A 25,159-nucleotide genomic window follows, 5' to 3' on the forward strand; every position below is an offset into this window, starting at 1 on the left:
TCTGTGTTACCTCTCGGTTAGCCATTTCTGGACATTCTCGTACAAAATGATCTGGAGCACCACATTTATAGCAAACATTTTCGCCTGCCCGACAAGGACCATAATGAAGTCTACCACACCGTGGACATCCTGATCTACCCTGTCTGACATTACCTACACTCGTAGTCGATGTGGTCTGAGCCTTCGGATCCTTAAATTTGCTACCTCTATTCTGACTAGATTGCCCTGCCGAAAAGCTAAATCTGGTAGAAAACTCTTTGGGCCTCTTGGATGTAGCCTGAAATGATCTGCTCATCTGTCTCTTCTTTGTATCTTGTGTCTCTGTCTCAACTTTGCCTTTTCTTTTTAATAGCTCCTCTGCCTTACAGGCTCTCTCAACTAAAATAACGAACTCTTTTATTTCTAGGACACCCACTGACAGTCGGATATCATCATTTAACCCATCCTCAAACCTTTTACACATGATAGTCTCTGTGGACACACATTCTTGAGCATATTTACTGAGCCTGACAAATTCACGCTCATAATCGGTCACCGTCATATTGCCTTGTTTCAATTCCAGGAATTCCTTTCTTTTCTAGTCAATAAACCTCTGACTGATGTACTTTTTACGAAATTCTTCCTGAAAGAAATCCCAAGTGACCCTCTCTTTCGGTACAACTGATACAAGTGTCCTCCACCAGTAGTAGGCTGAGTCTCTAAGAAGTGATACTACACATTTCATACACTCCTCGGGTGTACAAGATAATTCGTCGAAGACTCTGATAGTATTTTCTAACCAAAATTCTGCTCTTTCTGCATCATCATCTTTTGTTGCTCAGAACTCTTCTGCCCCTTGTTTCCTGATTCTATCAACTGGTGGCTTTTCTCTTACCATTGTACCTGTGACTAGGGAAGCTTGAGCTGCATGGGTAGCCTGAGAATCATGAGGGGGTGGAGGTCTAACTGCCGGATTCGTACGAACGAACTCGGCAAACAAATCATTCAAAGCTCGGAAGAGAGCTTCTCGAGTCACTCCTCCCTGATCAACTATTACTGGCCTATTCTCAGATGGCGCTGCCCCTTCTGTGGAAGCAGGCGCATTACTTTCTACATCATCATCACCAGCTCGCCCGGGATCCATTACTATAAAATAAAATGTTTATTAAAAAAAATTGTCAGGAGTCGTCACACTATCAAAATACAAGTATGGCATGTATAGCTAGACTTTTTCTCACACTAACTGTTCCGAGAACCGACTAAACCTGCTCTGATACCAATAAAATGTAACACCCCTTACCCGAGACCGTTTCTGGAGTCGAGCACGAGGCATTACTTAGCTTATCTTACCAGTTCGGAGCATAAAAACTAGGTTTGAAAATTTATTTCATTATTCGCAGCAAATCTGTCTAATCGCGCAGCAGTTACTAAATTAATTATAACTTGAGCTAAAGAACTCGAAATTTAATCCCGTAAATTTTCCCTGAAACTAGACTCATATATCTACTCACCATAAAATTTTTTAGAATTTTTGGTTCAGCAAATTAGTACAGTTTATTAGTTAAAGTCTCCCCTGTGTCACCACCAGACTGCCCTGACCTCTAGTCACTAAAAATAAGTTTTCTCGCTATAGGATTTTCATATGAAGTTCTTACTTGTTTCTATAGAAAATAGACTCATTAAGGAATCTAAGCATGTAAATTTCAACTCATAACCATTTTTGTACAATTTGTAATTATTTTCTAAACTCAGAATAGGGGACTCCAAAAACAGTTCTGACCCTATCTTACTAAAATTCACATATCTTAAAATATAAATTTCTTTTTTCTACACCGTTATTTTTCCATGAAAATAGACTCAACAAGCTTTAATTCCATATATCATTCACCCTCTAATTCATTTTATAATATCTTGGGTGATTTTTCAAATTCACGTCACTGTGCTGCCTGAATTCTGTTTCTTTGCAAAATTTTATCCTTTCATGATTTCCATGCATAATTTATCACCTAATCTTTCATAACAACAAACACCTTCATCCTTAATCATTTTAATAACCATACATCATCAACTACTTACACATCACTCATTGTTCATATTATACCAAAAGTAGCTAAGTTTCTATACATGCCATACCCAAAACAAAACGTCTAGTTATACCGAGTTATTTCTTTGATAGTGTGATCGGCCTCCGACGTTTCCTTCGATCCCCGAGTGACTAGATAAGTACTATAAGAAGAAGAAAATAAAGAGATTAAGCACTAGGCTTAGTAAGCTTACAAGCAAATAAATCACAACATTCAACATAATGGATAATTATGCATAATATCATCTAACATCATAAATTTCTTTACTTCTCAATTTGTATCTTCTTCTTTATTCTCTTACCTTCTTTCTTACCTGACCTCTCCTTTTTCATAAGTATAATCTACTTTTCCTTTGCTGTTAATTCACTGTAATTTAACTCGTATCCTGACCCGTTGAACCACTCGGAATACTAAGGATACTAGGGTCGTTCCTGTCTATCAATATCCTGCCAATGCCATGTCTTTGACATGGACTTACATGAATTATTCCTGTCTCCAATGCCATATATAATATGGACTTACATGGCTCAATCCTGTCTCCAAAGCCATATTTCTAATATGGACTTACATGGCTCATTTCTGTTCTGTCCTGTCAACTCTAATATCCTAACATTCCTAGGGTTCAACCGGGGCTTTCTAACACTTTTCCTCTGTCACTCCACCTTAAATTCGACTTTACATATTTTCATAACATAAGTATATAAATGCTGGAAATTGACAATAATAATGTAAAATAAAAGAATATTGCATTTATTTACTGTAACTTACCTTGATACAAAATGTGACTAAACTTTACAATTTAGTCCTTTACTTTTTCTTTTCCCCGATCTACTCCCGAATTTCGTTCTTCTTGATCTATAATAGCAAATTTAACTTATTTAATATTCAAATTTATTAAAACTGTCCTTGACCCAAACTTTTGCAAAATTATATTTTTACCCCTAAACTTTCTCATATTTGCACTTTTGCCCCAAGGCTCGTAAATTAAACTTCATCCTATTTTCTTATGTTTTATGACATGCTGATCATTTTTCCCTTCTATGGCAATATCAAAATCACACTCTAACATATACTTATGAATATTGGTATTTTTTTCCAATTTAAGCCCTATCAATTCAAAACTTATATTTTATTTTACAAATCAATCTTTTACTAACTTCTAACTTAAAATTCAATCATTTTAACCTCTAGTTCATCAATTAATTCAACATAACTCATGTCTAACAATCTACTAACTTTCAAAATATCAACATAAATCAAGTAGTATTATCTCTAGGATTCCAAAAACTCAAAAATTATAAGAAAAAGACTTAATTTGACTTACCAATTGAGCTTGGAACCTTAAAACCTTAAATTTCCCTTTTTCTTTTTCTTTCTTTCTTTCTTTCTTTCCTTCCTTCTCTGCCCGTTTTGCTCTCTGTTTCTTTCTCTGTTTCGTCTCTTCTATTCTGTTTCTTTTCTTTCTTTTTTTTCTATTCTTTCTTTTGTTTTATGTATATATATAATATAATATAATATATTAATAATAATATAATATAAAAACATAATCATTACTATAATATAATATTTTTTTAACACATAAAAATCTCAGATTTTTATACTTATGCCGCCTCAACTTTGGAAAAAGGCATAATTGCCTATTTGGTCCTTTTAACTTTTCTTTAATCTATAATTAAACTTTTATCCCTATTGCAATTTAATCCTTTTTCATAATTAACTATCGAAACATTAAAATTTCTTAACGAAACTTTAATATTATCCTATTGACACTCCGTAAATATTTATAAAAATATTTACGGCTCAGTTTATAATATCGAGGTCTCGATACCTCGTTTTCGACCCAATTTACCTAATAATTTCTTTTAAATCACAAAATTCACTAATTCAAAAATATTTCTAACTTCTTCATCGAATTTAGTGATCTCAAATCACTGTTCTGACACTACTGAAAATTGGGCTGTTACAATACAGTTTCTCTAGGATATCTAAATACATGTTTAATTTCATTCTTATGTCTACGAGTTGGAGAAGAACCAAATCTTGCTAACAAGCTTACAACAAATGTTATATCAGGCAAAGTTTTAGAACCAAATAGGTAGTTGAAAAAGTCTGGTTACCGATTCTTCAGTTCAATAGGAATGATTGGCCTACCCAGTTCAATTAAATAAATTATTAAAATATTAAAAATAAAAAATTCAATTCAACCGTCTAATTCAATAATTTTTTTGCTTGGTTCAATGATTGTTGAGTCAACTTGTCCAATGATTTTGTTTGAACTGATACCCTAGATAGAACTTGTCCAATGATTTTGTTTGAACTGGTACCCTAGACAAAACTTTGTTTTTTCAATATCTTTTATCTCAAATTCTGAAGCTCTTTGAGAGTTCGAATAACATTAAAATCATCAACATAATTAGTAATTATCACAAAATTGTTATAATCTTATTTCAACAAATATTATTTTTTATAATAAACTTTTTTACAAATTTAAAAAAAAATTTAAGATTTAAATAATATAAGTTTTGGTTAAAAATTTATAAAATGTACATAAATTATTTTTATAATATAATAAATATTTGATCATAATCATCCTAAATACTCATACATGTTTATGTTTATATTATAAAAATTTGTAACTTAAACTTGTATAAAAAATAGTTTTTTAAAATTGAATTTAAGGGTAATTACTTGTGTGATCACTCTAATTCTCACCCTTAAGAATTGAAAAGCGTAATTGGAAGCTCTAATTATACTCAATTTAGTAGGACTCATAAATTATAATGGTTACTCAAATATGTTACATTTGTTTTTACACAAATTACTAAGTGACTTTTTATACTACGTTCGTTTTTACACATATATTCATTTATATCCTACCGGTTTTACATCTAGGAGCTAGGAGGTTGACAAGGGCCCCGGCCCCCTAAAATGAAAAATTTTCATTTATGTCTCTAAATTTTTTTAAATTTTAAATTAGTAAAGGTAAAATTGTACATTGATCTCTCCAAAAATAATAAAATTTAATTTAATTTTTAAAAAATTATAAAGATATAGACTATTAAAATAGTAAAATTACATTTTTATTATTATAAAAATTACAATTCAATTTTGGCCCCTAAAACAATTTACAACTTAGCTCTGGTTTATAACTTTCAAAATGAAATTTAATTTTAAACAATATGAACTTACTTTTAAGTAAAGATAAAATAAATAAATAAATAATTTTATATTTATATAGGTAAATTGTGTAGGTCTAAACTCAAATCCATGTTTCGCGGACTATAAATAATTTATGATTGAAAATAGAATCATTTAGCGTAATTCATCCGATGAAACACTCTCATTTGACAATCTCAGCGTCTCTTCAAATAAACTTACTATTGACACAATCAAATATATGTGTGCGATTAGTGACAATTAACTCAAAAATCGATGTGGTAAAAGAAACAGAGAGAAAAGAAAGGGAATGTGCCTGTGGGAGATTAATTAAGTAAAAACTAAAATAGTGGGATTTCTGGGAAAGGTAGAAGAAAATGGCAAAGCCTAATAATTAAACATAATTTTAATGTGAAAATCTAATATATATTTATTCTATAATTAAATTGGAACATTTAATTTAATTTAACAGTTAAATTTTATGTGCATAGTTTAAATTAAAAAAGAATTAAATAAAATGATTATTATAAAAATGAATATTCTAAAAATATTAGTTTTGAAGGTTTTGAAACCTTTACAAAAACTTTAATGTTTATCATTTTTTTTAGTTTTACTTTTAAAAGTTATATGTTAATTTTTTTAAAATTTTCATTTAAAATTATGTCATACAAGTTGTGGTGTGTCATTTAACCCTTTTAATAACAGAAAAATTTAGTTAATATTCGAAAATGTAATTAGAATATTTTAAAGTTTAAAAATTAATTTTTCAAAAACATGAATATAAGGGTGATTGTGGTTAATATAATGTTTTTGGATAGGATATTTTAAGGAGAAAATTTGGTGGCTATTCTTAATAAGAAGCAGGAATAGCCATTGTGGTAGCCTAGAATGATTATTAAGAATAAAGTTGTAATACTATCCTGGTTTAAGTCATTCAGGGAAGGAAACGTTGACTTACATTGAAAAAGGCAGAAACATAACGTAAGCTATATTCTCCTTCGCATTTCACTGTCTGCCTTTCCAAATTCTTTTAATATAGTAGACAACAGCAGCTCCCATGTGACAGCCTGCTACACCATATATCCATAACGCCACATCCTCCACAACCATGCCATGTGGTGGTGTATGTCTTTACATATTATAACCAACAAATGGCAGGTGTGTTCCGTTTCTAAAGCTACAACCAAATGCCAATCTTACTTTCTCCAGGTAAATTTTAGTCATCGCCATTTCTACAACTACAGAAACATGATAAGCCAATAATACCCAAGTTGCATTCCTTTTTCCTTCTATTTTTAGAGACTGAGGAGGTCAACAGTTATTGCAGAACCACCCATATTCTCCTAGTTGACATATATATATTATAACGTAATTACAATGTCTTTAGCAAATTCAAATTATCAGATGTTTTCAGAAGTAGTATATTATTATGTTATCATTATTATAATTTAAACTCTAAACAAGAAGCTGCCTGTTTGGTGGGTGGGAGACTGAAGTGTAAGGAGGAAGAATGGGGGAGGGGGTTTTGCCAGCACATACTGACCAAGTGGTTTATTTAATTGAACCTTGGTTCAAGTTACTATATCTGCTCCCTCAACCTGAAGCTGTTAGGGGCCAAAGCCATCCATTATTAGCTAATAAATGTGTAGCTATGCATCAATGTCTTAATTTGTATACCGTCGTAACTCGAAAACTAATAATTCTTACATAAACAGTTTATGATGAGACCACGAGAACTTGTCATGTATTAATGATTACCAAAATAAAATAAACAAAAGGATAGGAGAGGGGCGTACGGTACAACTCATGAAGTGTTACTGTTCCCTTCCCCTCTTAATCAAACAAAAACATCTCTTTTTTGGGACATATATATACCATTAAAAACTACATCTTATATATTCACATATATTATTACCAGCAGTAATTTTTACTGATCTATGATTTACGAGATTGACAATTACAGAAGCTGTGGATTACCGTGATACAGTCCCTATATTATGTTTTTAAGGGATTTTAGTTTTATTATCCAGCAATGGAAACTTTTCCATAAAAATAAAAAAAAAGATCTAGCAGTGGGAACTGATGCTTAAAGTTACACAAATTATTTTAATCCAGTTTATGCGATTCAAAAGGAACACTACACATGTAGTTGAAAACAAATGTACGTGTTTAATTGGACCTTGTTCATTTCCCGACATTAGAGAAAAACAACAATTTTCCTTAAAAAATGTGACCCGGGATTTGTGCCTCGTTAGTTAAATCGACCACAAAAAACTCAAGCACAGGGGAGACGAGGGTGGCATAAGCTTCACTCGCTGTAAAACAGTATTAATCCGTTATGAGCCAGAGTTAGATATAGTGGTAATAAATATTATATATTTGAGAAAAAATTAAAAACATTTTTTATTGAAAGAAACTGTTATAAACTTTAATTTTATTAACAGAAAATAAATATAATTGATATCTTAATTATAAACTTTCAATCATGCACATACACCTCTCCTAGCCTTCCAAATGGTTGCTGTTTTTTTTTTCAGTGCAATTTTAAGTCCAACTTTATTTATTAGCTTATTTTTGTTTTGATTACTAAATTATAAAAAATAATTTCGTCAATCACGTTATTAATTGATTTGTTTTGATAAGTTGTTGTTAAATTTTTAATGAAAATTGACTTTTTTTATAATTGATATAGTTGCACATTTAATACTCATATTCTATCAATTTGGTCTTAATTCAAAATAATTCAACAAATTTAATTTTATAAATTTAACCATCAAATATGTCTTATCATATATTTAAATACCTACTGATAATGGAAGGAAAATGTCGTTGATGAATTTGATGCGATTTAAATCATTTATGAGTAATAATCATTAATGATACTTCATAATATTTAGATTAATCTATAATTGAAGTACAAAAATAGACTCTTTATGGCAACAAAAAAATACCTTGAAAGTTACACTAACCAAGCAAAACATCCATATATAAAAACATAAAAAAGAACATACGTAACCAAAAAAAAGAAAAAAACATAAATCCAGTTTTTAAAACACAATAAAAAATTAGAATTTGATCGGCCACCGTCGGCCTGCTGGGATCTCCGGTGGGAGATTTCGAGCAGCTGTGCTATTTAAGTCTCTAGTTTAGGTGTTGAGATGGTGATCAGTAGCCATATAAATTGACCTGATCTTCTAGGCTTATGAAATAAATTTTCTGTAGTAAACACACACACGCATATATATCCTTACATAGCTCAATATCTGAAAAAACAAATCTTTAGGTCCCTAAAACTTTTCTAGGAGCAATGCTAATGGGAAGATCAGGAAGAAGACCCCACATAATGGTAACATCAATCCCCAGAAAATTTCTTTTCTAATTTACTTCTTGAATTTTCATGGGAACTTTTGGGATGAGAAAATTCGGTTATTTTATTTTTAATTTTTCAGGCTTCTTCCAGTGGCACATTCAAAGGCTGCTTTCTAGCTGGTTCTTCAATTTTATCTCTTCAATTCATAATATTTGTCTATTAATGAAATAATTTTAGGGTCTTGTTTCGTTTCATGATATATATATTATTTTGAGTGAGGAACATAATCTTTTGCCCCGAATGGCGGCCAATATTAGCTGTTGTTGGTGTTCTGATAAGTAAAACATAGAAATATATCAATATATGGCTGCCTTCGTATTCAATATATTATATACTTAATTTTTGGTTTCCATTGAAATCAAATAAAGCATGTCCTTGTGTGAGAATGTTTGAGGTGAGGATTAAAGTTATTTCTCTTAATTGAAAAATTAATAAATTAAATTTGAAATAATTCGAATTCAAAATTTATTTTGGGGACAGATTTTTCCAATAAATATAGAGGGAGTAACTGGCAGCTTGATGGTTTTGTTGAACTGGTTAGGAGCAAATATTAGTTTCACAAATTCTAGTTTACATGTAACATATATGAAAGTTTGTTATGTCAAAGAATGCAAATACAGTGATTGTCTTAGTTCATTGTACTAGAATTATAAATCATATATATGATGTTTTATTGAAAATAACGTGACTTTTGATCTTTGTTGGTTTTTGGTTTATTGAGAATAAAGTGATTATCTTTAGTTCATTGGTGAAGGTTGTATAGGTAAAAAGTTGATTAAAAAGTGTAGAAAATAGCAGGCAAAACTTTATACCGACATGTCCCCATAGCAATGGCCTACATTTCGGTCTTCTGGGTTTAAACCGCTGGTTCTTATTTTATAGTGACGGAACTTTTTTTAACAGATATAGTGACGGAATTTCGTTTGTCCTTAAATGGTATTTTTTTTAGTGTTGTTTGGTTTGGAACAGCCGATCACTAGCCCCGTTTCTATCCCGTGCCTTTTTTTTTTTTTTTTTTGTATACCGAATTTCAGCCAATTTTTTTGGTAGGATGAGGTCTAATCAGATTAATAATTTTCTTTTTCTTTTTGCCTAGAATGGTTGTGCCCCTTTAGTGTCGTAAGACTTGATTCTCTAAATTTTTAGTGACTTTCATTTGTCGAATTCTTTTCAAATTTCAAATTTTATGTTTGTGTTTATTATTGTTTTCACCATTTTTTTTCCATAAGTAGGTAGAATTACGGGATCCATGTGGTAGTCCAGATCTTATAAATTTAAATCTAATTTTTGTATAAATGATTGAAACTTCTTAATAGAATTGAGTCATCATTATATGGTGATAATTCCTCTTCGAAGTCCACTATTATAAAGATTAATCAATACTTGTTTGTTGGCTTAAGAGTGATTTTTCTAATTGTTCTTTTCTCGGTTGGGTTGAGATGTTGTAATGGTTCGATTTTGACCTCCCTTTTTTGAATGAAATGAAATCTTGTATTAAGGGAAAAAAACATCTTGTATTTTGTTAACCTTTTTCACTAAAACCTTTAAGTTTTGCTTAGTTAAGTGGTAACAAAATTTAAAAAATGGAAAATAGAAGGGTTAGAAAACTAGAGAAATTTAAAATACATTTTTTTTATATATGCCCTTGCTAGTTGAAAAATAAAAAGAAATAAAATAAAATATTTAAAATATATATAATTTTAAACTAAGATACATTTCTCTCTCATTCTCTCTCTTCTTATCATTCCAAATTGGAATGATTAATATTTGTGCATGAGGATGAAAAATGATTGTCCTTTATATTTACTTTTCTTCCTTACCAAACATATTTCAAATTTATTTTCTTTCCACTTTTTATACTCTATCCTTCCACTTCTCCACTTTTACACAAAATTAAGCAAAGGCTTAACACTTGTTTTCTTTTTCTTTTGTTTTTCTTACCTCATTCACGTAATTATTTCTAGTTAGCTTGTAATAACATTAATCACAAAAATAGTAAATACACTGCTAAAAAACTCGTCAGCTGAAACTTCATGTCAAATCAAAGTGATGAAGATAAATTTTACGCACATATATTTATTGTTTTGCTTTGGGGGTTTATAATCGACTTCGATAAGCGTCTAAAATGGGTTTAGTGGGCAGCACCACTCTGGGGTTTCTTGTTTTGACGAGAGAAATAAATTGTGCATGTCATCATCATTTCTTTTGACCATGTACAGATCGAAAGCCTTTCTAAGAAAGATCCAGGGGTGGTTGCTTTGGCCAGAGATGACTCAACCATGCATAAAACATCTTTTTACATAATATATACGTATATATATATTCATGGAGCTATACGCCATTTTCGTCATCTCCTTCTTTATATGAGGAAAAATATAATTAAACCTAAATAAATGCTTGTCTTGCTTTCGAGGAAACACGTGCTTGTATTGAATTGGGTTCTACTGTTGGATTTATTATAGACAAAAAGAGAGGATGACCCCCTATTCTATAATGCAGGAAAAAGGATAGTTTTTCTACTATATCAATGGAAAATAATAATATAATAAGGGAGCAATGCGGGATGGAAAACGACCGTGTTCGTCTCATCTTTTCCATTAATTGGTACCTTCCCCCTTCCATATGAAACAATATTTTAAAATGAAAAAACAACCCATGAATTCTTAAAAGAAAAAGAAGAAGAAGAAGAAGAGGCAATTAAGCAGGTTTCTGTGAACCAAATTAATTAGGTTCGGGTGTTGCCAATTATTGCATCCATAGCAGTGTTATTGTCTTCCACATGCATGTGTGCATGTGTTTTTAATTAATATATTTAAGGTGACTGTAATTTAACAACTTCAGATACACTTCATACAAATCTTAGAAGCCAAAGAAGTGTGCTGCTTTTACTAAATATAAAGATTCACCGATACACATGCGAAGAAACATCTACAAAGTTGACTTTCTCCACTGTTTTCTTCCAACCCAAGTAGCCGGCTTTAATAATTTTAAATTTAATTCCCATGGAGTAACATCATTTTTCTTCCCTACTTAGCTCACAGATTAGAACCAAAAGTCGGATGCGTGATCAACACGTCACATGTTTTTTAAACAAATACGTTATAATGATTAAAACTTAGACCTAATAAAGGTTGATATGAAATTTTATTTTTGACCAGGCTTTAGATTCAACATCCCATAATTACATTCATCTGTAAAACTATAAAAGTTTGGGTAATTCTTATTGGCAGGAAGGGTTCATATAATTTTCATGTCTCCTTTCAGTGTTTACATCCTTATATCAAGGATATTAGTATTAGAATTAGACATGTGGTAACCATGTGATCACTTCACACATGACAGTGGATCGGTTACATTTGATCCTTATTTAAATTCTGCTACCGAACGCATTAAATTAAGCCTAAAAAGAAAACAATACTTTGGTCAATGCCTCTACCAAAATGTCTGTAATTGTACAAAAGGCCAATGACAAAATAATTTATTGCTAAGACGTTTAACTTATGCAGAAGAAGTTCTCTCTTTTTTTTAAAGATGATCTGAGTCTGCAGAAGTGCAGATGCTCTGCACTTTTATATATCAAAAAGAAAACTTTGGCTATTCACCATCGATTAAGATACAATATCCATGGATTCAATCAGTAAACAATGTTCTGGAACTTTTGTGTTTTTCAGTTGTAAATAAGAATCCTTCACAAAGTGAGTAGATCGTTTGATCAAGTAAAGGTGATTTAAGATCATTGTGCCACTTTTCCTTTTAAATGTAAACCAACCTGCTTAGTTTTTGAGAATGTTTAAGTTTGTAGTCTGACGTCCAATACTTCGTCACCCTGTTGAAACTTTTGAAGTGATTTTGTACAAATTGCAATAAGATTTCAAATCAATATGAGAACATGATGGATTTAACTGTTGAAATTCAGGGAGATGCTACATTGTTGGAGGAATGCCTTGACCAGTTTCCTATTCATGGAGAAAATATGTACAAATGTGATTGCTTCTCCTCTACTTGTCTCAAGAAGCATCTAATTTAGTTTGAATGATTCAAAATTATCCATTCAGGGATTTTAGCTATATTCGATATCGTTGTACTTTGGTGTTTAATTATTTGGTAGATCCTCTTTTTGGATGTAAATTATGGTATTTTTATAGTTTCATCTTTTTCAGCTGCAGTAACTATGCTAAGGCTTGGAAGCACGGATTGATTGCTAGAGTGACCATTCACATTATAAAAAATTACAGGAAAAGTATATAGGTTCTGCCTATAAAACTTGAAGGTTCAAGGTGAATTAACGTGTTCAGATAACATTGCAGTTACTATGAGATTTTAGTATCTGTTATCCTTGTTCTCATCCTGTACCTGTAACTGAATATTTATGGATGCTGATCCGCGGTCTTGTTGTGAAAATAATACGCTATAGGTAAAAGAGAGGCATAGATGGTTTTTGGTTTCTATGCAGATCCTTGGTGGTTTTGTTGTCGAAAAATGCACCCCTTGTGTGGTGTATTTATGGGCCAAGCAAGACATGCATATGAATATTTTTGTCCTGTGCTTTTGGTATGGTGTAACCAATCACCTTTACAAGTGATCTGTATCTATGACCTTAGTGTTGTCATGTTTTCTTGTTTATTTGCAGGGTTTCTGCATGCCAATCATTTCTTAGAACGTTTGGGAGAACCAATGAAAGCTGAAGGAGAACATTGTCCAAAGGAACAAATTGAATGTGTACCTGGAAAAAGAGACAATTCTGATATGGCAGGAATAGTACTCAGCCATGTTGTTCTGATGATAAAGATCTGTTCTTAGTGTAGCCACTTCTGAACCTGTAATAGAAGCAAAAAGTATGAAGATGGTTGAAGTGAAGCAATATTCATCAGTTTCAAAATAAGAAGCAACTTTGAGCAAGATTTACAAGTAACAATTATTATGTAGTGGAAGATTGAGATCATGTCGACATTACCAATTCTTAATCAAGTCTCATCTATTGCAGGGCCTTCGTAGCAGGTAGCAGCTCCGGCTGCATTTTCTCTCAAATTATCTTGTTCATCATCAAGAAGGAATGGACGAAGTTGGGTTCTTTATCTGAGGGTTCACTACTTACACAAATCTCAGATGCTATTGTACCAAATTTGGCATAACCATTTTAGGTTGACATAATGGGAGAATAAGGGTACATAATTACTAGCAAATAAATTGCTTAACTTTGTCACGTCTTGAAGAAGAAAAGAAAGTAGCGTTGGTCATGGCTGGGGGTGAGTGGTAGTCCAATAAACAACCCAAACTGATGTTCAGTTGGCTCATCCAAAAGAAAACCCATCCTAACTCTCAAGGATTCGTTCCCGTACCAGTGGTTTCTTTTTCAAGCTTCCCGTTCTATCATTCTTTGGGCTGTATTAAAATAGGGGATGCACTGTAAGGAAGGTGAAAAACGTAGTTTTCGTGATGACAAGAATTCCCCAAAAATTAGGAATAATTTCCCCACAAATGCCTCATTCATCTGAAACTGGAAGAATCTGTAACATAATTTTTGAGACAAAGGATGTAGACAGGCCCTGTAGGGAGGGCAACGTCCCTTTCACCTTCAGGGCTTCATCTTACTGCAATGCTCTGCTTCAGTTACAATTTACGGACATGCACTTGATTTTACCAATTTAAAAACCACAAACCTAGCTACCAATCCTCAATGTCTGCCGACAAAATAAATAAAAATAAACAAAATACAAAGTGAGGTGGAATTGGGCTTTGCCTTTAATAGCAAGTAGGGTATTGCTTGGGTTTGGCTGTGGCTGTGGCTGTGGCTGTGGCTGCCTTCCTTGATTCCAGTTCAATCTCTCTCTCTGGTCCACCAACCCCCAACGGTGGTCACCTAATCAATTGTACTACTTTTGCATGAAATCAACATTTTTTTTGTTGGGATAAAATATAAATTATTGAGGGTTAATTATGCTAAATAAATTATATTGAAGTATAATACACTTGTTACAGCAAATTTTTGTTGGTGTGGACGACGATGGTGACAAGCTTTAATTGAGTGGATGGTAGGTGCATGGGTGAATGATGATACTTTTACAAATATTAAATTATTTTTCTTTTCAAAATAATTAAATATTTTTATGTTCAATTAAAAGTAAGTTGTTTCAACAAAATTGCTACATACAACCGACAAGACAACAATGGAAGTTGGTTATTTTTCTCAAATTCAATCACCCTTTTTTTTTCCTTTTAATTATAATAATTTAAAATGAATTCTGGCAAAATACTTGGAAGAAATCTGTTTATTTTCTATGCTTTTAGCTCCTTATTTCCTCGCAGGGCTTATTTTTAGAGCTTAAACAATTTGGGCAGCATCTGAAACCTTGTGCTTCCAGATTTGGTTTTGATTATTTAAGTATTTAATTTATTCTGGCAACTAATTTGTGAAGTGTTTTGTTTACTCATTAGTCAAAACTGGAGTGTGGTCTCTTTGAGGAAGTGAACTCCGTTTTACGTAAAGTATTTTTAATTAGCGTTTCTTTTGCTAAACATGCCTAGCAGATTCTTTGCCTGCTCTGCTGCATAAACTAAAAAACATTTAGAGAGTAAAAATTCTGGGTATGGGAAATTAAGACTTAAAAACATGGACCGGCTGAGGTTGTTTGGATTATTACACCGAAAAATAAAAACCCCACATGGTATGGTGTTTGTTTGGGTTCTTACTTCTTACACATTACAGCTGCAGATACCTTTCCTCATAATGTGGTGTTCCCATCGTTGCTTGTCTTCTGTCTTTTAGACTGTCCTTTCCTACTTGCACACAATCTCCTACACAACTCCTTTTTCTTCGCTTCTTCTTCCTTTGCTACAATGAAGACCTTTTGATTTTGGGTAATTGTTCATTACTTGATCTTTGAGATCTGGGGTTTTGAACGTTGTTGTCGGGATTTGGTTTCATTTGGGCTACTTGTTGAGAAAAAAAATGGCTCCGGGATTAGATTTTTCAGATTGGGGGGCAATGGAGACGAGGAAAGGGACACCGGTGGTAGTGAAAATGGACAACCCAAACTACTCGGTGGTAGAAATCGAGGACCCAGATGCTGCATTCAGGCCTGTGGAAAAGAGCAGAGGGAAAAATGCAAAGCAAGTGACATGGGTTTTGCTTCTCAAGGCTCATCGTGCTGTCGGTTGTGTCGCTTGGATGGCTACACTGTTCTGGGCATTGCTTGGAACCATAAAGAAAAGGTTGATCTTCAGGCAAGATGTTGGCATGGCAAGTGAAAAGTTAGGGAAAGGGAAACTGCTCTTCACTGTCATTAAAGCCTTTCTGGTGATTTCCTTGACAATCCTGGCTTTTGAGATTATTGCTTATTTCAATGGTTGGCATTATTTCCAGAACCCCAGTTTGCACATTCCCAGAACCAGTGATATCCAGGGACTGTTCCACTTGGTTTACGTCACTTGGTTGTGGTTTCGGGCCGATTACATTGCACCATTAATCCAAGCCTTGTCTAAATTCTGTGTAGCTCTATTCCTTATCCAATCTGCAGACCGTATGGTACTTTGCTTAGGCTGCTTTTGGATTAAATACAAGAAGATTAAGCCGAGAATTGAGGGAAATCCATTCAAGTCAAATGATGTCGAGGGATCTGGTTACGACTACCCCATGGTTCTTGTTCAAATCCCAATGTGTAACGAGAGGGAGGTAATATAAACTAAAGTCCCTACTCTCTTTCCATTTATATATATGGCTCCTGACTGTTATTTTAGTAGTAGTAGAAAGGCTTCGCCTTGTGAAATATAGTAAACATTAGGCATGTTTCTGTTGATTTTTGCTGATGTTATAACTGACCTTGCACCAGGTATATGAGCAGTCTATCTCTGCTGTCTGTCAACTTGATTGGCCAAAGGACCGATTATTGATTCAGGTTCTGGATGATTCCGATGATGAAAGCATCCAGTGTTTAATTAAAACAGAGGTTGCTACATGGAACCAAAGGGGTATCAACATAATTTATAGACATCGGTTAATAAGAACTGGTTACAAGGCTGGGAATCTTAAGTCCGCAATGAGCTGCGAGTATATACAGGCCTATGAGTTTGTAGCAATATTTGATGCTGATTTCCAACCTAACCCTGATTTTCTAAAGCAAACAGTTCCACATTTCAAGGTGAAGAGAAACAACCCAGAACCATTTTTTGTTTGAGTCCCTTCCCTAGTGTACAATCTGCTTATCAGGCTTTTACCTTTTCTTGCAGGACAATCCCGAGTTAGGGTTAGTTCAGGCTAGATGGACTTTTGTGAACAAGGATGAGAATTTGTTGACTCGTCTCCAGAACATTAATTTATGTTTCCACTTTGAAGTTGAACAGCAAGTAAATGGTGTATTTTTAAATTTCTTTGGCTTTAATGGAACTGCTGGTGTTTGGAGAATTAGAGCTCTTGAGGAATCCGGAGGCTGGCTTGAAAGAACTACTGTGGAGGACATGGACATAGCTGTTCGTGCGCATCTTAATGGTTGGAAGTTCATCTTCCTAAATGATGTGAAGGTACCCTCATTTTCCAACATTTCGGTTTCCTTTTTGCTTGAATTGACTTTCATTAATTTCTTTTTGCACTCTTTTTAAAACCTTTGCATGTTATACTCACTTATTTTGGCAAAACTGATTACCGATTTAATGCATATCAAGATTCGAGCCTAAGATACATACCTTATTTAAAATACATGTTGCATTTAGTTGATTCGGGATAGGTCTATTTGTCAGTAAAAGCACTCAGTTTAAGCATCATGGCCGCAAATTATCAAAATTAAGCGCCATAACCCCTTGGTCAAAAATGAAATGAAAAAGAAAGTATCTTTATCAAAGATTATTGTGAGGGAAGAATAAGAATACCTGAGAACAGCCACTCACTGTGTATTGATATTTTAGGTCCTTTGTGAAGTCCCCGAGTCTTATGAAGCATACAGGAAGCAACAACATAGATGGCATTCGGGACCGATGCACCTATTCCGCTTATGCCTTCCAGCAATCATAACTTCCAAGGTACAGTGTTATGCAACTTCCAATCTTTGGCGGTCATGGTTTATTTACAGTATACTGAAGTACCTTTAATGCTGTAATTCTGCAGATAGCAATATGGAAGAAAGCAAATCTAATACTTCTGTTCTTTTTATTGAGGAAGCTTATCCTTCCCTTCTACTCCTTCACATTGTTTTGCATAATTCTTCCTCTCACCATGTTTGTACCAGAGGCTGAGCTCCCTGTTTGGGTCATTTGTTATGTACCTGTTTTTATGTCTTTCCTCAACATTCTTCCAGCCCCCAAATCATTCCCTTTCATTGTCCCTTACCTTCTATTCGAGAACACCATGTCTGTGACCAAATTCAATGCAATGGTATCTGGGTTATTCAAGTTGGGTAGCTCCTATGAGTGGGTTGTCACCAAAAAGGCCGGCAGGTCATCAGAATCTGACTTATTGGCTGCTGCTGAGAGGGAATCAAAGACAACAAACCAGCTGCAAATCCAGAGAGGAGCTTCTGAAAGTGAGCTCATTGAACTAAACCGATTGAAGGCGGCCCCTGTTCCTGTTAAGAGGGTGAATAAGATATACAGGAAAGAACTCACTCTGGCGTTCCTCCTACTCACAGCTTCAGTTAGGAGCCTGTTATCGGCACAAGGAGTACATTTCTACTTCCTCCTCTTCCAAGGGGTGACTTTTCTCCTAGTCGGTCTGGATTTAATAGGAGAGCAGATGAGCTAGTGCTGCATGCCATCCGGTTCAATAACCAAAGTTTCATTTTCAATATGCCCAATAGAAGGTTTTTATTCATCAATAACTTTACTTCCTGTAGTCTCAGTTTGTTATTTTTATTTTTCACATTGGATGGTGGTCCTTGTGTTATCCCTTAAGCGTTAAAGCATTGTTTGTCTATAGGTAGGATTTGTATTTCACCCTGATTCTTGCTTGAGTGTTTCTGGTTTGGCACTAAAGATTCAAGCCATATTGTATTTGTAAAGTTGGAAAGCTTGGGGAGGGCATAAGAATGAGCTTGCATGATGCTGCTTTTTGGTTCCATATTTACGTTGAGGATATGTAAAACATCAAATCTTGTACATTGTGTTATGTCCAATACATGACAAATAAATTCCTTTCATTTTTTTTCTTCTCCTAGTGTGATGGGTGGGACTATCAAAATCAATATTTTTATCGCTGAACAGTAAATAAATAGTAATATAAGGAGTAGAGTTATCGTGTCCTAGTCGTGTGATTGCCGGTGCAAAAATAAAAATGGTAATTTGAATATGATAAAAATGGAAAGAAGATAATTGAAATCGAAATAACAGTAAAAATAAGTAAAAATGAAATTTAATTAAATAAATTGATATGATGAAATTCTAATTTCAGGTTCAATTTTGTTCTGGTTTCAAACTAATCCTTGATAACATATTTTTTCTTTCAACTGATAAGACAGTTATAGTATTCAACGATGCATCAAACCACTAACTTTTCTTATGTAAATTAATTGTGGGAACACTTAACAACTAACTTCTATCATGTGTCCATGATTTAGCTCTTCTATCATGTGTCCATAATTTTTTTTACTTAGTATCAATGTAATTTTGTGAAACGATAGTCTATTTCCTAAATCGAAAAAGTAACGAGTACCGAAACAAAAGTTTTGAAGTGCGGATACAAGTCTCATTGTTCCGTAAACCAAATAAAAAAATCAACTTAAAAATAAATTACACTAATTCATAAAATTATTAAAAAAAAGAAAATAACTAAAAAAATGAGAGAAATTTTATTAAAGTAAAAATAAAAGGAAAAAAAATGAAACAAAATAATTTTGGTGGCTGCCGCACCCTTTCCCATATCTCACTTTATAAAAATATAATATATAAAACTGAAAGGGTTAAAGGTTGGCCGTGCGCCGCCCCTTTCCCTATCTATTAGTGTATATAATTATAATAATAAATAAATAAAATCTAAAAACCTAAATAAAGGTGGCTGCATGCGCCGCTCCTTTTAACAACCTAAAATATATTTACGTAATAGTAATAATAATCTAAATTAATAAAATCCTAAAATAAAAAGAAATAAGCTTAACAATACAAAAAAATCTTAATATAAATAATAAAATAATTATAAAATCTTTATCTTATCGAGTTCTCCTATCAAATCTTTCGTACAATCCACATGTATAATCATTTTTGAATACATTAGATAATAATTACTCCACAGAAATTGATTGATTAAATGCTAAATTAAACAAAATCAATGTCCAAAATTAATTAAAATAAATAATAAAAATGTGCACGTTGCCAAAGTGTTTGTTGCGTTTTAGGTTACTATTATTTTTTTTCATATTTGGCGATTTGGGGCTTCTAAGTGTCGGCAAGCACAGGAGGTGAACCAAACTTTGTGGAGTCCGATGGTTTTAGTTCATGTGTGTCACATTCTCACCAAAAGGTTGACTTGGCTGGTGCTAAGTGATGTTGAGCGGTCTGGTGCTGATTGAGGCTCCTTGCAAATGCTGTGGTAATGAGTTATGGCCCCAGGAGATTGAGACAAAAATGATACTTTGTTTCCTCCGACTTGTCATGCATAGTCCACTAAGATCTTGTAAGGCCCATAACAACATTTTCATCTGTTTTTATATTAGGACAAGGCAAGCAAGCCACACCAGGTGTTCGGGTTCCAATTGAGGGTAGCGTCGCATCAGCAAAGATTTGAGTGGGGGTCTAAATCTTCTTCCTCCTAATTGTCCCACTGAAACAGCCTTTTAAACCCCTTGGATTTTGTTTCGCTGAATTACGTTACTTGCAACCCCCCTTTTTATCCCGTCGAACCTGTTAATTAGTTCAGTGAGAAATTTATTATGAAGATTGATTCGGCAACCATCTGAACTAATGAATCAACAGATATACAAGGAATAATTGAAATATTCTGGAACTTGATTAAAACTGCTGAGGGGGTAATTGCAGCGGTGATACTGACACGCTCTACAAGTTCATTCAACCATTCACCACCAAATGGAAATTTTGGATAAAAAAAATCGAACAATTAAATTTAAAGATGACCATTACTCGACCATGACCACTGCCATTCATCCTTCCAACCACATGATAATCTTGAGAAAAATTAATGCTAATAAAAATAAGAATTCAGCCCAAAGAAATTAAACTTATCCTCGTTAACGCGATTGGCTATATTAAATACAATAAATATGTCAGGATAATAAATTAAATCCATCAAGATTTAATTTTGGGGGCTTTTTACCGTTCAAAAATATTAAAGCTAAATCTAATATGATCCTATCCTCGCAAAATTTACCTTACTCCTGTTTTGGAGTACCAAGGCATCACATTCCATAAGGCCAAAACATGATGGAACGTTTCAGCATCATAACCATCCACAGGCAGCAATGCGATCACAGACCAAGAATGAAGTTTAACCTTCCTAACTGCAATGACACCATAAACATGCAGACACGTTCATGCTGCTAACCCAAACACATGACCACCAAATTTAGGCAGGTTAACCATCCTCCAGTTGACATCAAGGGGAACCAAAAACTCGCTTCAGCTATACAGGTTGATATTCGACTTTCAAGGATTTCAAGCTCACCAGGTTGTGCAGCTACAATCCGACCATCAAACACCCCCCCCCTTTGCAAAACAAAAAATATATTTCCCTAGGGACACCCTCCAACATCCCCAATCCCACCCACCCCAGAAAGAAATAAATTTCTCAAATGTTTTTTTTTTCTAAAAAAAAAAAAGGTAAACAGACTATTGCAAATAATCAAGCTGGATCTAGATGCAGACACTAGGTAGAAAAAGAGCAAGTTCAGCAACCAAAGTTCCTGACCAAACAGAAGCAGAAGACTCCAAATTCATTCTTGCTTGTCAAGCTGAATGACCAAAAACATATTGAAAAGAGTAAGTAAATATCCTTGCATCTCTCTAAATCTTTTCAATCTTTGAAAGTTTGCAAAGAAATTAGATCTATAAATTACCAATCCCTCTTGTAAGGATGCCAAAACATCAACTTCCGTAGAACAGATATAAGTACCTGCCAGAAGCATTTGACGTAGCTCTGCATCCTTTTAAGCTAAAGCAAAGAAATGCCACTAGAGATTGAGGACGGTGCATCACAGCTGGAGAGATTCATTCAAACAGTGGCAACAAGAGAAGATATCAAAATGGGACCCACAAAGACCAAGTATTGAAGATCCCATAGCCGGTCAGCAAAGAAGTAAATCCCATAGGTGTAGAAGCAGAAAAGTAATGAGGAAGACCCAGAAGACACCTCAACAAGAAAAAAGAAAAGTACGAATTTTTTAGCAGAGTTCCAGGAATGAATTCTCAATAAATTTATAGAAGCTTAGGCTTCTTTTCTCCTACCGGAGAAAAAAGACTATGTTCTAGCATAAGATGAAGCAAAGAAAAGCATCATAGAACTACAGAAGAACAGAAAGGAACTTATCCAAATCCAAGAGGCCAAGGGCGTTGCCCAATTAAAATAGAATCATTGAAGTCCAAACAACCTAAACACACTTAATCTCAGTCTCCTCGATAAATTTTACATCCTTGCAGTACTTAGCTCCTGCTTTGTCGGTGTTCCCTTGCACCATTTCTGCACCAAATTCAGAATCAATATTTCACACATATACTATAATCACTTTTCAAAAAAATAAAAACACATAATCCAAAACCGCACAACACTAAATTAAACAAAGCTAAGCATGATCAAATGTGTAAGAGAGGTGATGAAATCCTAACCGGTTATATACACTTGCTTATTTATTGGCAAAAAAGATAGCAATAAGAAAGCCTTTCTAGCTATTAGCATAAAGTTCAAGGAACTTCACCCATTAGCATATGGCAATTCCTCACGACCACGATATGGTGGTGACTTGCTGTGCCCACGCCCACGAGGAGAGGGACTGCGACGTCTTGGAGATCGGGCACGAGGACTATAACTTCTGCTTCAAATTGGTAAGTATCAATCATTAACACAAAGGCAATCAATGTTTGCTTAGGAGGCCTTACCTTCGTCCATAGCTTGGGCTACTACGATATCTAGGGCTGCGGCTGCGGCGTCTTCCTGAACCACCACGCATGCGACATTCTCGAGCAAAATGACCAGGCTCACCACACTCATAACACTTCAAATCAGAACCACCAGAGCGTCCCTGACCACCTCCACGTCCGCCTCTTCCTCTAGAATTATGAGAAAGCTCAACTCTCCAGCCATTCTTGCCTGATCCAAACACACAATTTATAAAGCTGGTATCTCAAATGATAAGCTAGATGAAAGAGGAAAAGACTATGACCATGCCAACAAGTTCACAGATTTTCGAACTAATAAATAAAACTAGACAGGAAAAAGTGTCAAAAAAAATTCAAAATGTAGATGAGGATGACAAAATCAGTTAGCAATTACTTTTTGTAAATAAAGGTCCCTTCTTATGAACCATATTAATAACAATTATGGCAATAATTTGTAACATAATTGTCATCAAACAGCGTACAGGAACTTCCTCTGCAAACATATACATGCAGTTGTAGACATTACAAAAGCACATTCTTCATTAGGCTCATTGCTGAAGGACACCAAAAAGGGCATATCAAAATCATGATTTTCATCATAAACCTCATCCTTCTTATTGATAAAGAAAGAGAAGCTTGATAACTATGTCAATGTGCTAGCTCCTACGTAATCCATTATCTATTTTTTAACAAAAGAGCCAAATTTAGCATCTTCAATTTTGAATGAGAAAAGAATCACCAGTAAATAGATAAAACATTAAGGATGCAACTAGCGTCGTAATAAGAAATATGAAGGATGTGGTTTGGATACCATCTAATTCACGAATTGCATCTTCGGCGTCTCTGCGATCATCAAAATCAATGAAAGCATAACCAGGTGGCCTTCGAGCAACCCATACACTGTTAAAGAAAATACTTAGCAAATAAAATAGACAACAGTAGACGGAATACGACGACAAAATCGAGCTCAAAGATATAGACCATTATCGTGTATCATATGGCATTTCAGAAGAAGAAAAAAAGTAAGGTATGCGACAACAATATTCTACCTCCGAATAACTCCAAAGACACGAAACTCGTCTTCAAGGTCCCGCTCCGAAACTCGTGGGTCAAGGTTACCCACGTACACACGAGACATTGTTTCTTTTTGGGATTCAAAAGAAAGCTATAAAATAATTCCAACGTAATTCAAGTTTATGTTCAACAAAGAATAAATAAATAAAATGAAAAGAAAAACAGGGATATACAAAAGTACAGATACCAAACAAAATCGAAAGATAAAAAGAAAAAGTGATTTCAAAACCTAATAATACTTATGAAAAGAGAAAGGAAGAACAGAAGTGTGAACCTGGTAAGTTGTGAGTGTCGCGAAGGAGAAAACTGCGGCTTCCGCCTTTAGGCTCGACCGGCAAAGTTAGGGCTTTCGATATTTTTCGGGGGAAAAATTAGGAAGTTGGTGTTATTCCAATTTCAAGGCTTCATATACGACGGAAAATGGCTCCAAAAATAAGCCCATTAAGGAGTATCATTAGGATCCATTGGGTTGTGGATTAGTTGTTAAACCTTTCCCTCCTCCCATGCCTGAATTACAAGGAAAACACTACTCTTGTAAACAAGTAATAAATTTCCACTCATTTCTCGTCATCTACGTATTTCAAATGTAAGTTTATATAACATTTGTATTGTAATAGTGAATTTTTCAATAAATAATTATTTATCTAATTAAATCAACAAAAGAAATTGAAGTTTTCAAATTCCAAAATCATAAACTATGACTCCAAATAGTGAAGTCAACTATTAATATTCGTTTTCATAGTTATTAAATTGTTTTGGGAGTTGCGATCAATCAAACTCCAAGGATTAGTCAAATCAGAAAGAAAGAAAGGAGGGAGGGACCACCCCAAGGACGCAGCAGAGTGCAAGAAGAAGTACCATAGGAAGATAAGATTGGATTTAAGATAATGATGAAAGAGAGGAACCAGAACCATCCCCCTTCCCTTCCCTTCCCTGTCCTTAAATTGCGTTCAAGAAATATCTCACCACCACATCCATGCCTCAGCTGCCCTTTTTCCTCATTTAACCTACTAAACAATAATCTATCCTATACTTCTACTCCAGCAATTTTACTAATTTCATTTCCCACCATTTTGTTTTCTCTTTTCTTGCGCTTTCTATCAAGGCCTTTATTTTATTTACTGTGTTACGCATCTTTAGCATTAATTTTTGAAGTTTCTTAAGATATTACTTATAATCACAATAATTAATTTTTTATTAACTATCTCTACTGTACTAAAATTCTTAGATTGCTGATGAATTAACTTATTACAATATTAAGTGATAATAATAAAACCTTAAAATAAAGCAATAGCAATTTTATATTGGAGGTGATCATAGACTGCGTCAAGCTTTAATAAAATTTTAAGTCTATTTTTTAGGTCTGAAAAAATTGATTTAAAATTTTACCTAAATTCGGTCCGGATAAAAATGTTAAAATTCAAGTTCAGTTTATTCGTATTAAATTTTTTTATATTATTATTTTTATATA

General features: G+C 33.7%; 2 protein-coding genes across 3 annotated transcripts; one reads left to right on the forward strand and one right to left on the reverse strand.

Moving 5' to 3' along the window:
* The first annotated feature begins 14,564 nt into the window (after positions 1-14,564).
* LOC107937927 (probable xyloglucan glycosyltransferase 5) lies at positions 14,565-18,713 on the forward strand. The gene is made up of 5 exons (XM_016870942.2): positions 14,565-16,261; positions 16,419-16,727; positions 16,816-17,106; positions 17,488-17,601; positions 17,687-18,713. Exons 1-5 carry the CDS (start codon positions 15,539-15,541, stop codon positions 18,317-18,319), a joined length of 2,070 nt encoding a protein of 689 aa, XP_016726431.1. The 5' UTR covers positions 14,565-15,538; the 3' UTR covers positions 18,320-18,713.
* A 3,165-nt stretch (positions 18,714-21,878) lies between these two features.
* On the reverse strand, positions 21,879-24,763 carry LOC107937928 (serine/arginine-rich splicing factor RSZ22). 2 transcript variants are annotated; one of them, XM_041113013.1, is made up of 7 exons: positions 24,547-24,763; positions 23,963-24,195; positions 23,664-23,779; positions 23,426-23,514; positions 22,615-22,825; positions 22,434-22,547; positions 21,879-22,198 (listed from the first exon to the last, which is right to left on the reverse strand). In XM_041113013.1, exons 3-7 carry the CDS (start codon positions 23,750-23,752, stop codon positions 22,162-22,164), a joined length of 540 nt encoding a protein of 179 aa, XP_040968947.1. In that variant the 5' UTR covers positions 23,753-23,779; positions 23,963-24,195; positions 24,547-24,763; the 3' UTR covers positions 21,879-22,161. The 2 variants fall into 2 exon arrangements, with proteins under 2 accessions (XP_040968947.1, XP_016726432.1); XM_016870943.2 differs by lacking the exon at positions 24,547-24,763 and having other exon boundaries at positions 23,963-24,221.
* Between the last annotated feature and the right edge of the window lie 396 nt (positions 24,764-25,159).

This window comes from Gossypium hirsutum, chromosome A05 (assembly GCF_007990345.1).
Source record: "Gossypium hirsutum isolate 1008001.06 chromosome A05, Gossypium_hirsutum_v2.1, whole genome shotgun sequence".
Taxonomy (NCBI): domain Eukaryota; kingdom Viridiplantae; phylum Streptophyta; class Magnoliopsida; order Malvales; family Malvaceae; genus Gossypium; species Gossypium hirsutum.

Bases quoted from the DNA above. Each gene is read 5' to 3' on its own strand.
- LOC107937927 (XM_016870942.2), top strand. From the start codon at position 15,539: ATGGCTCCGGGATTAGATTTTTCAGATTGGGGGGCAATGGAGACGAGG. The intron at 16,262-16,418 runs GTAATATAAACT...ACCTTGCACCAG, and splicing joins CAATGTGTAACGAGAGGGAG to GTATATGAGCAGTCTATCTC. The intron at 17,107-17,487 runs GTACCCTCATTT...TTGATATTTTAG, and splicing joins TCTTCCTAAATGATGTGAAG to GTCCTTTGTGAAGTCCCCGA.
- LOC107937928 (XM_041113013.1), bottom strand. From the start codon at position 23,752: ATGTCTCGTGTGTACGTGGGTAACCTTGACCCACGAGTTTCGGAGCGG. The intron at 22,826-23,425 runs GTATCCAAACCA...TGTTTGGATCAG, and splicing joins TGCAATTCGTGAATTAGATG to GCAAGAATGGCTGGAGAGTT. The intron at 22,199-22,433 runs GTGAAGTTCCTT...AATTTGGTGCAG, and splicing joins GAATTGCCATATGCTAATGG to AAATGGTGCAAGGGAACACC.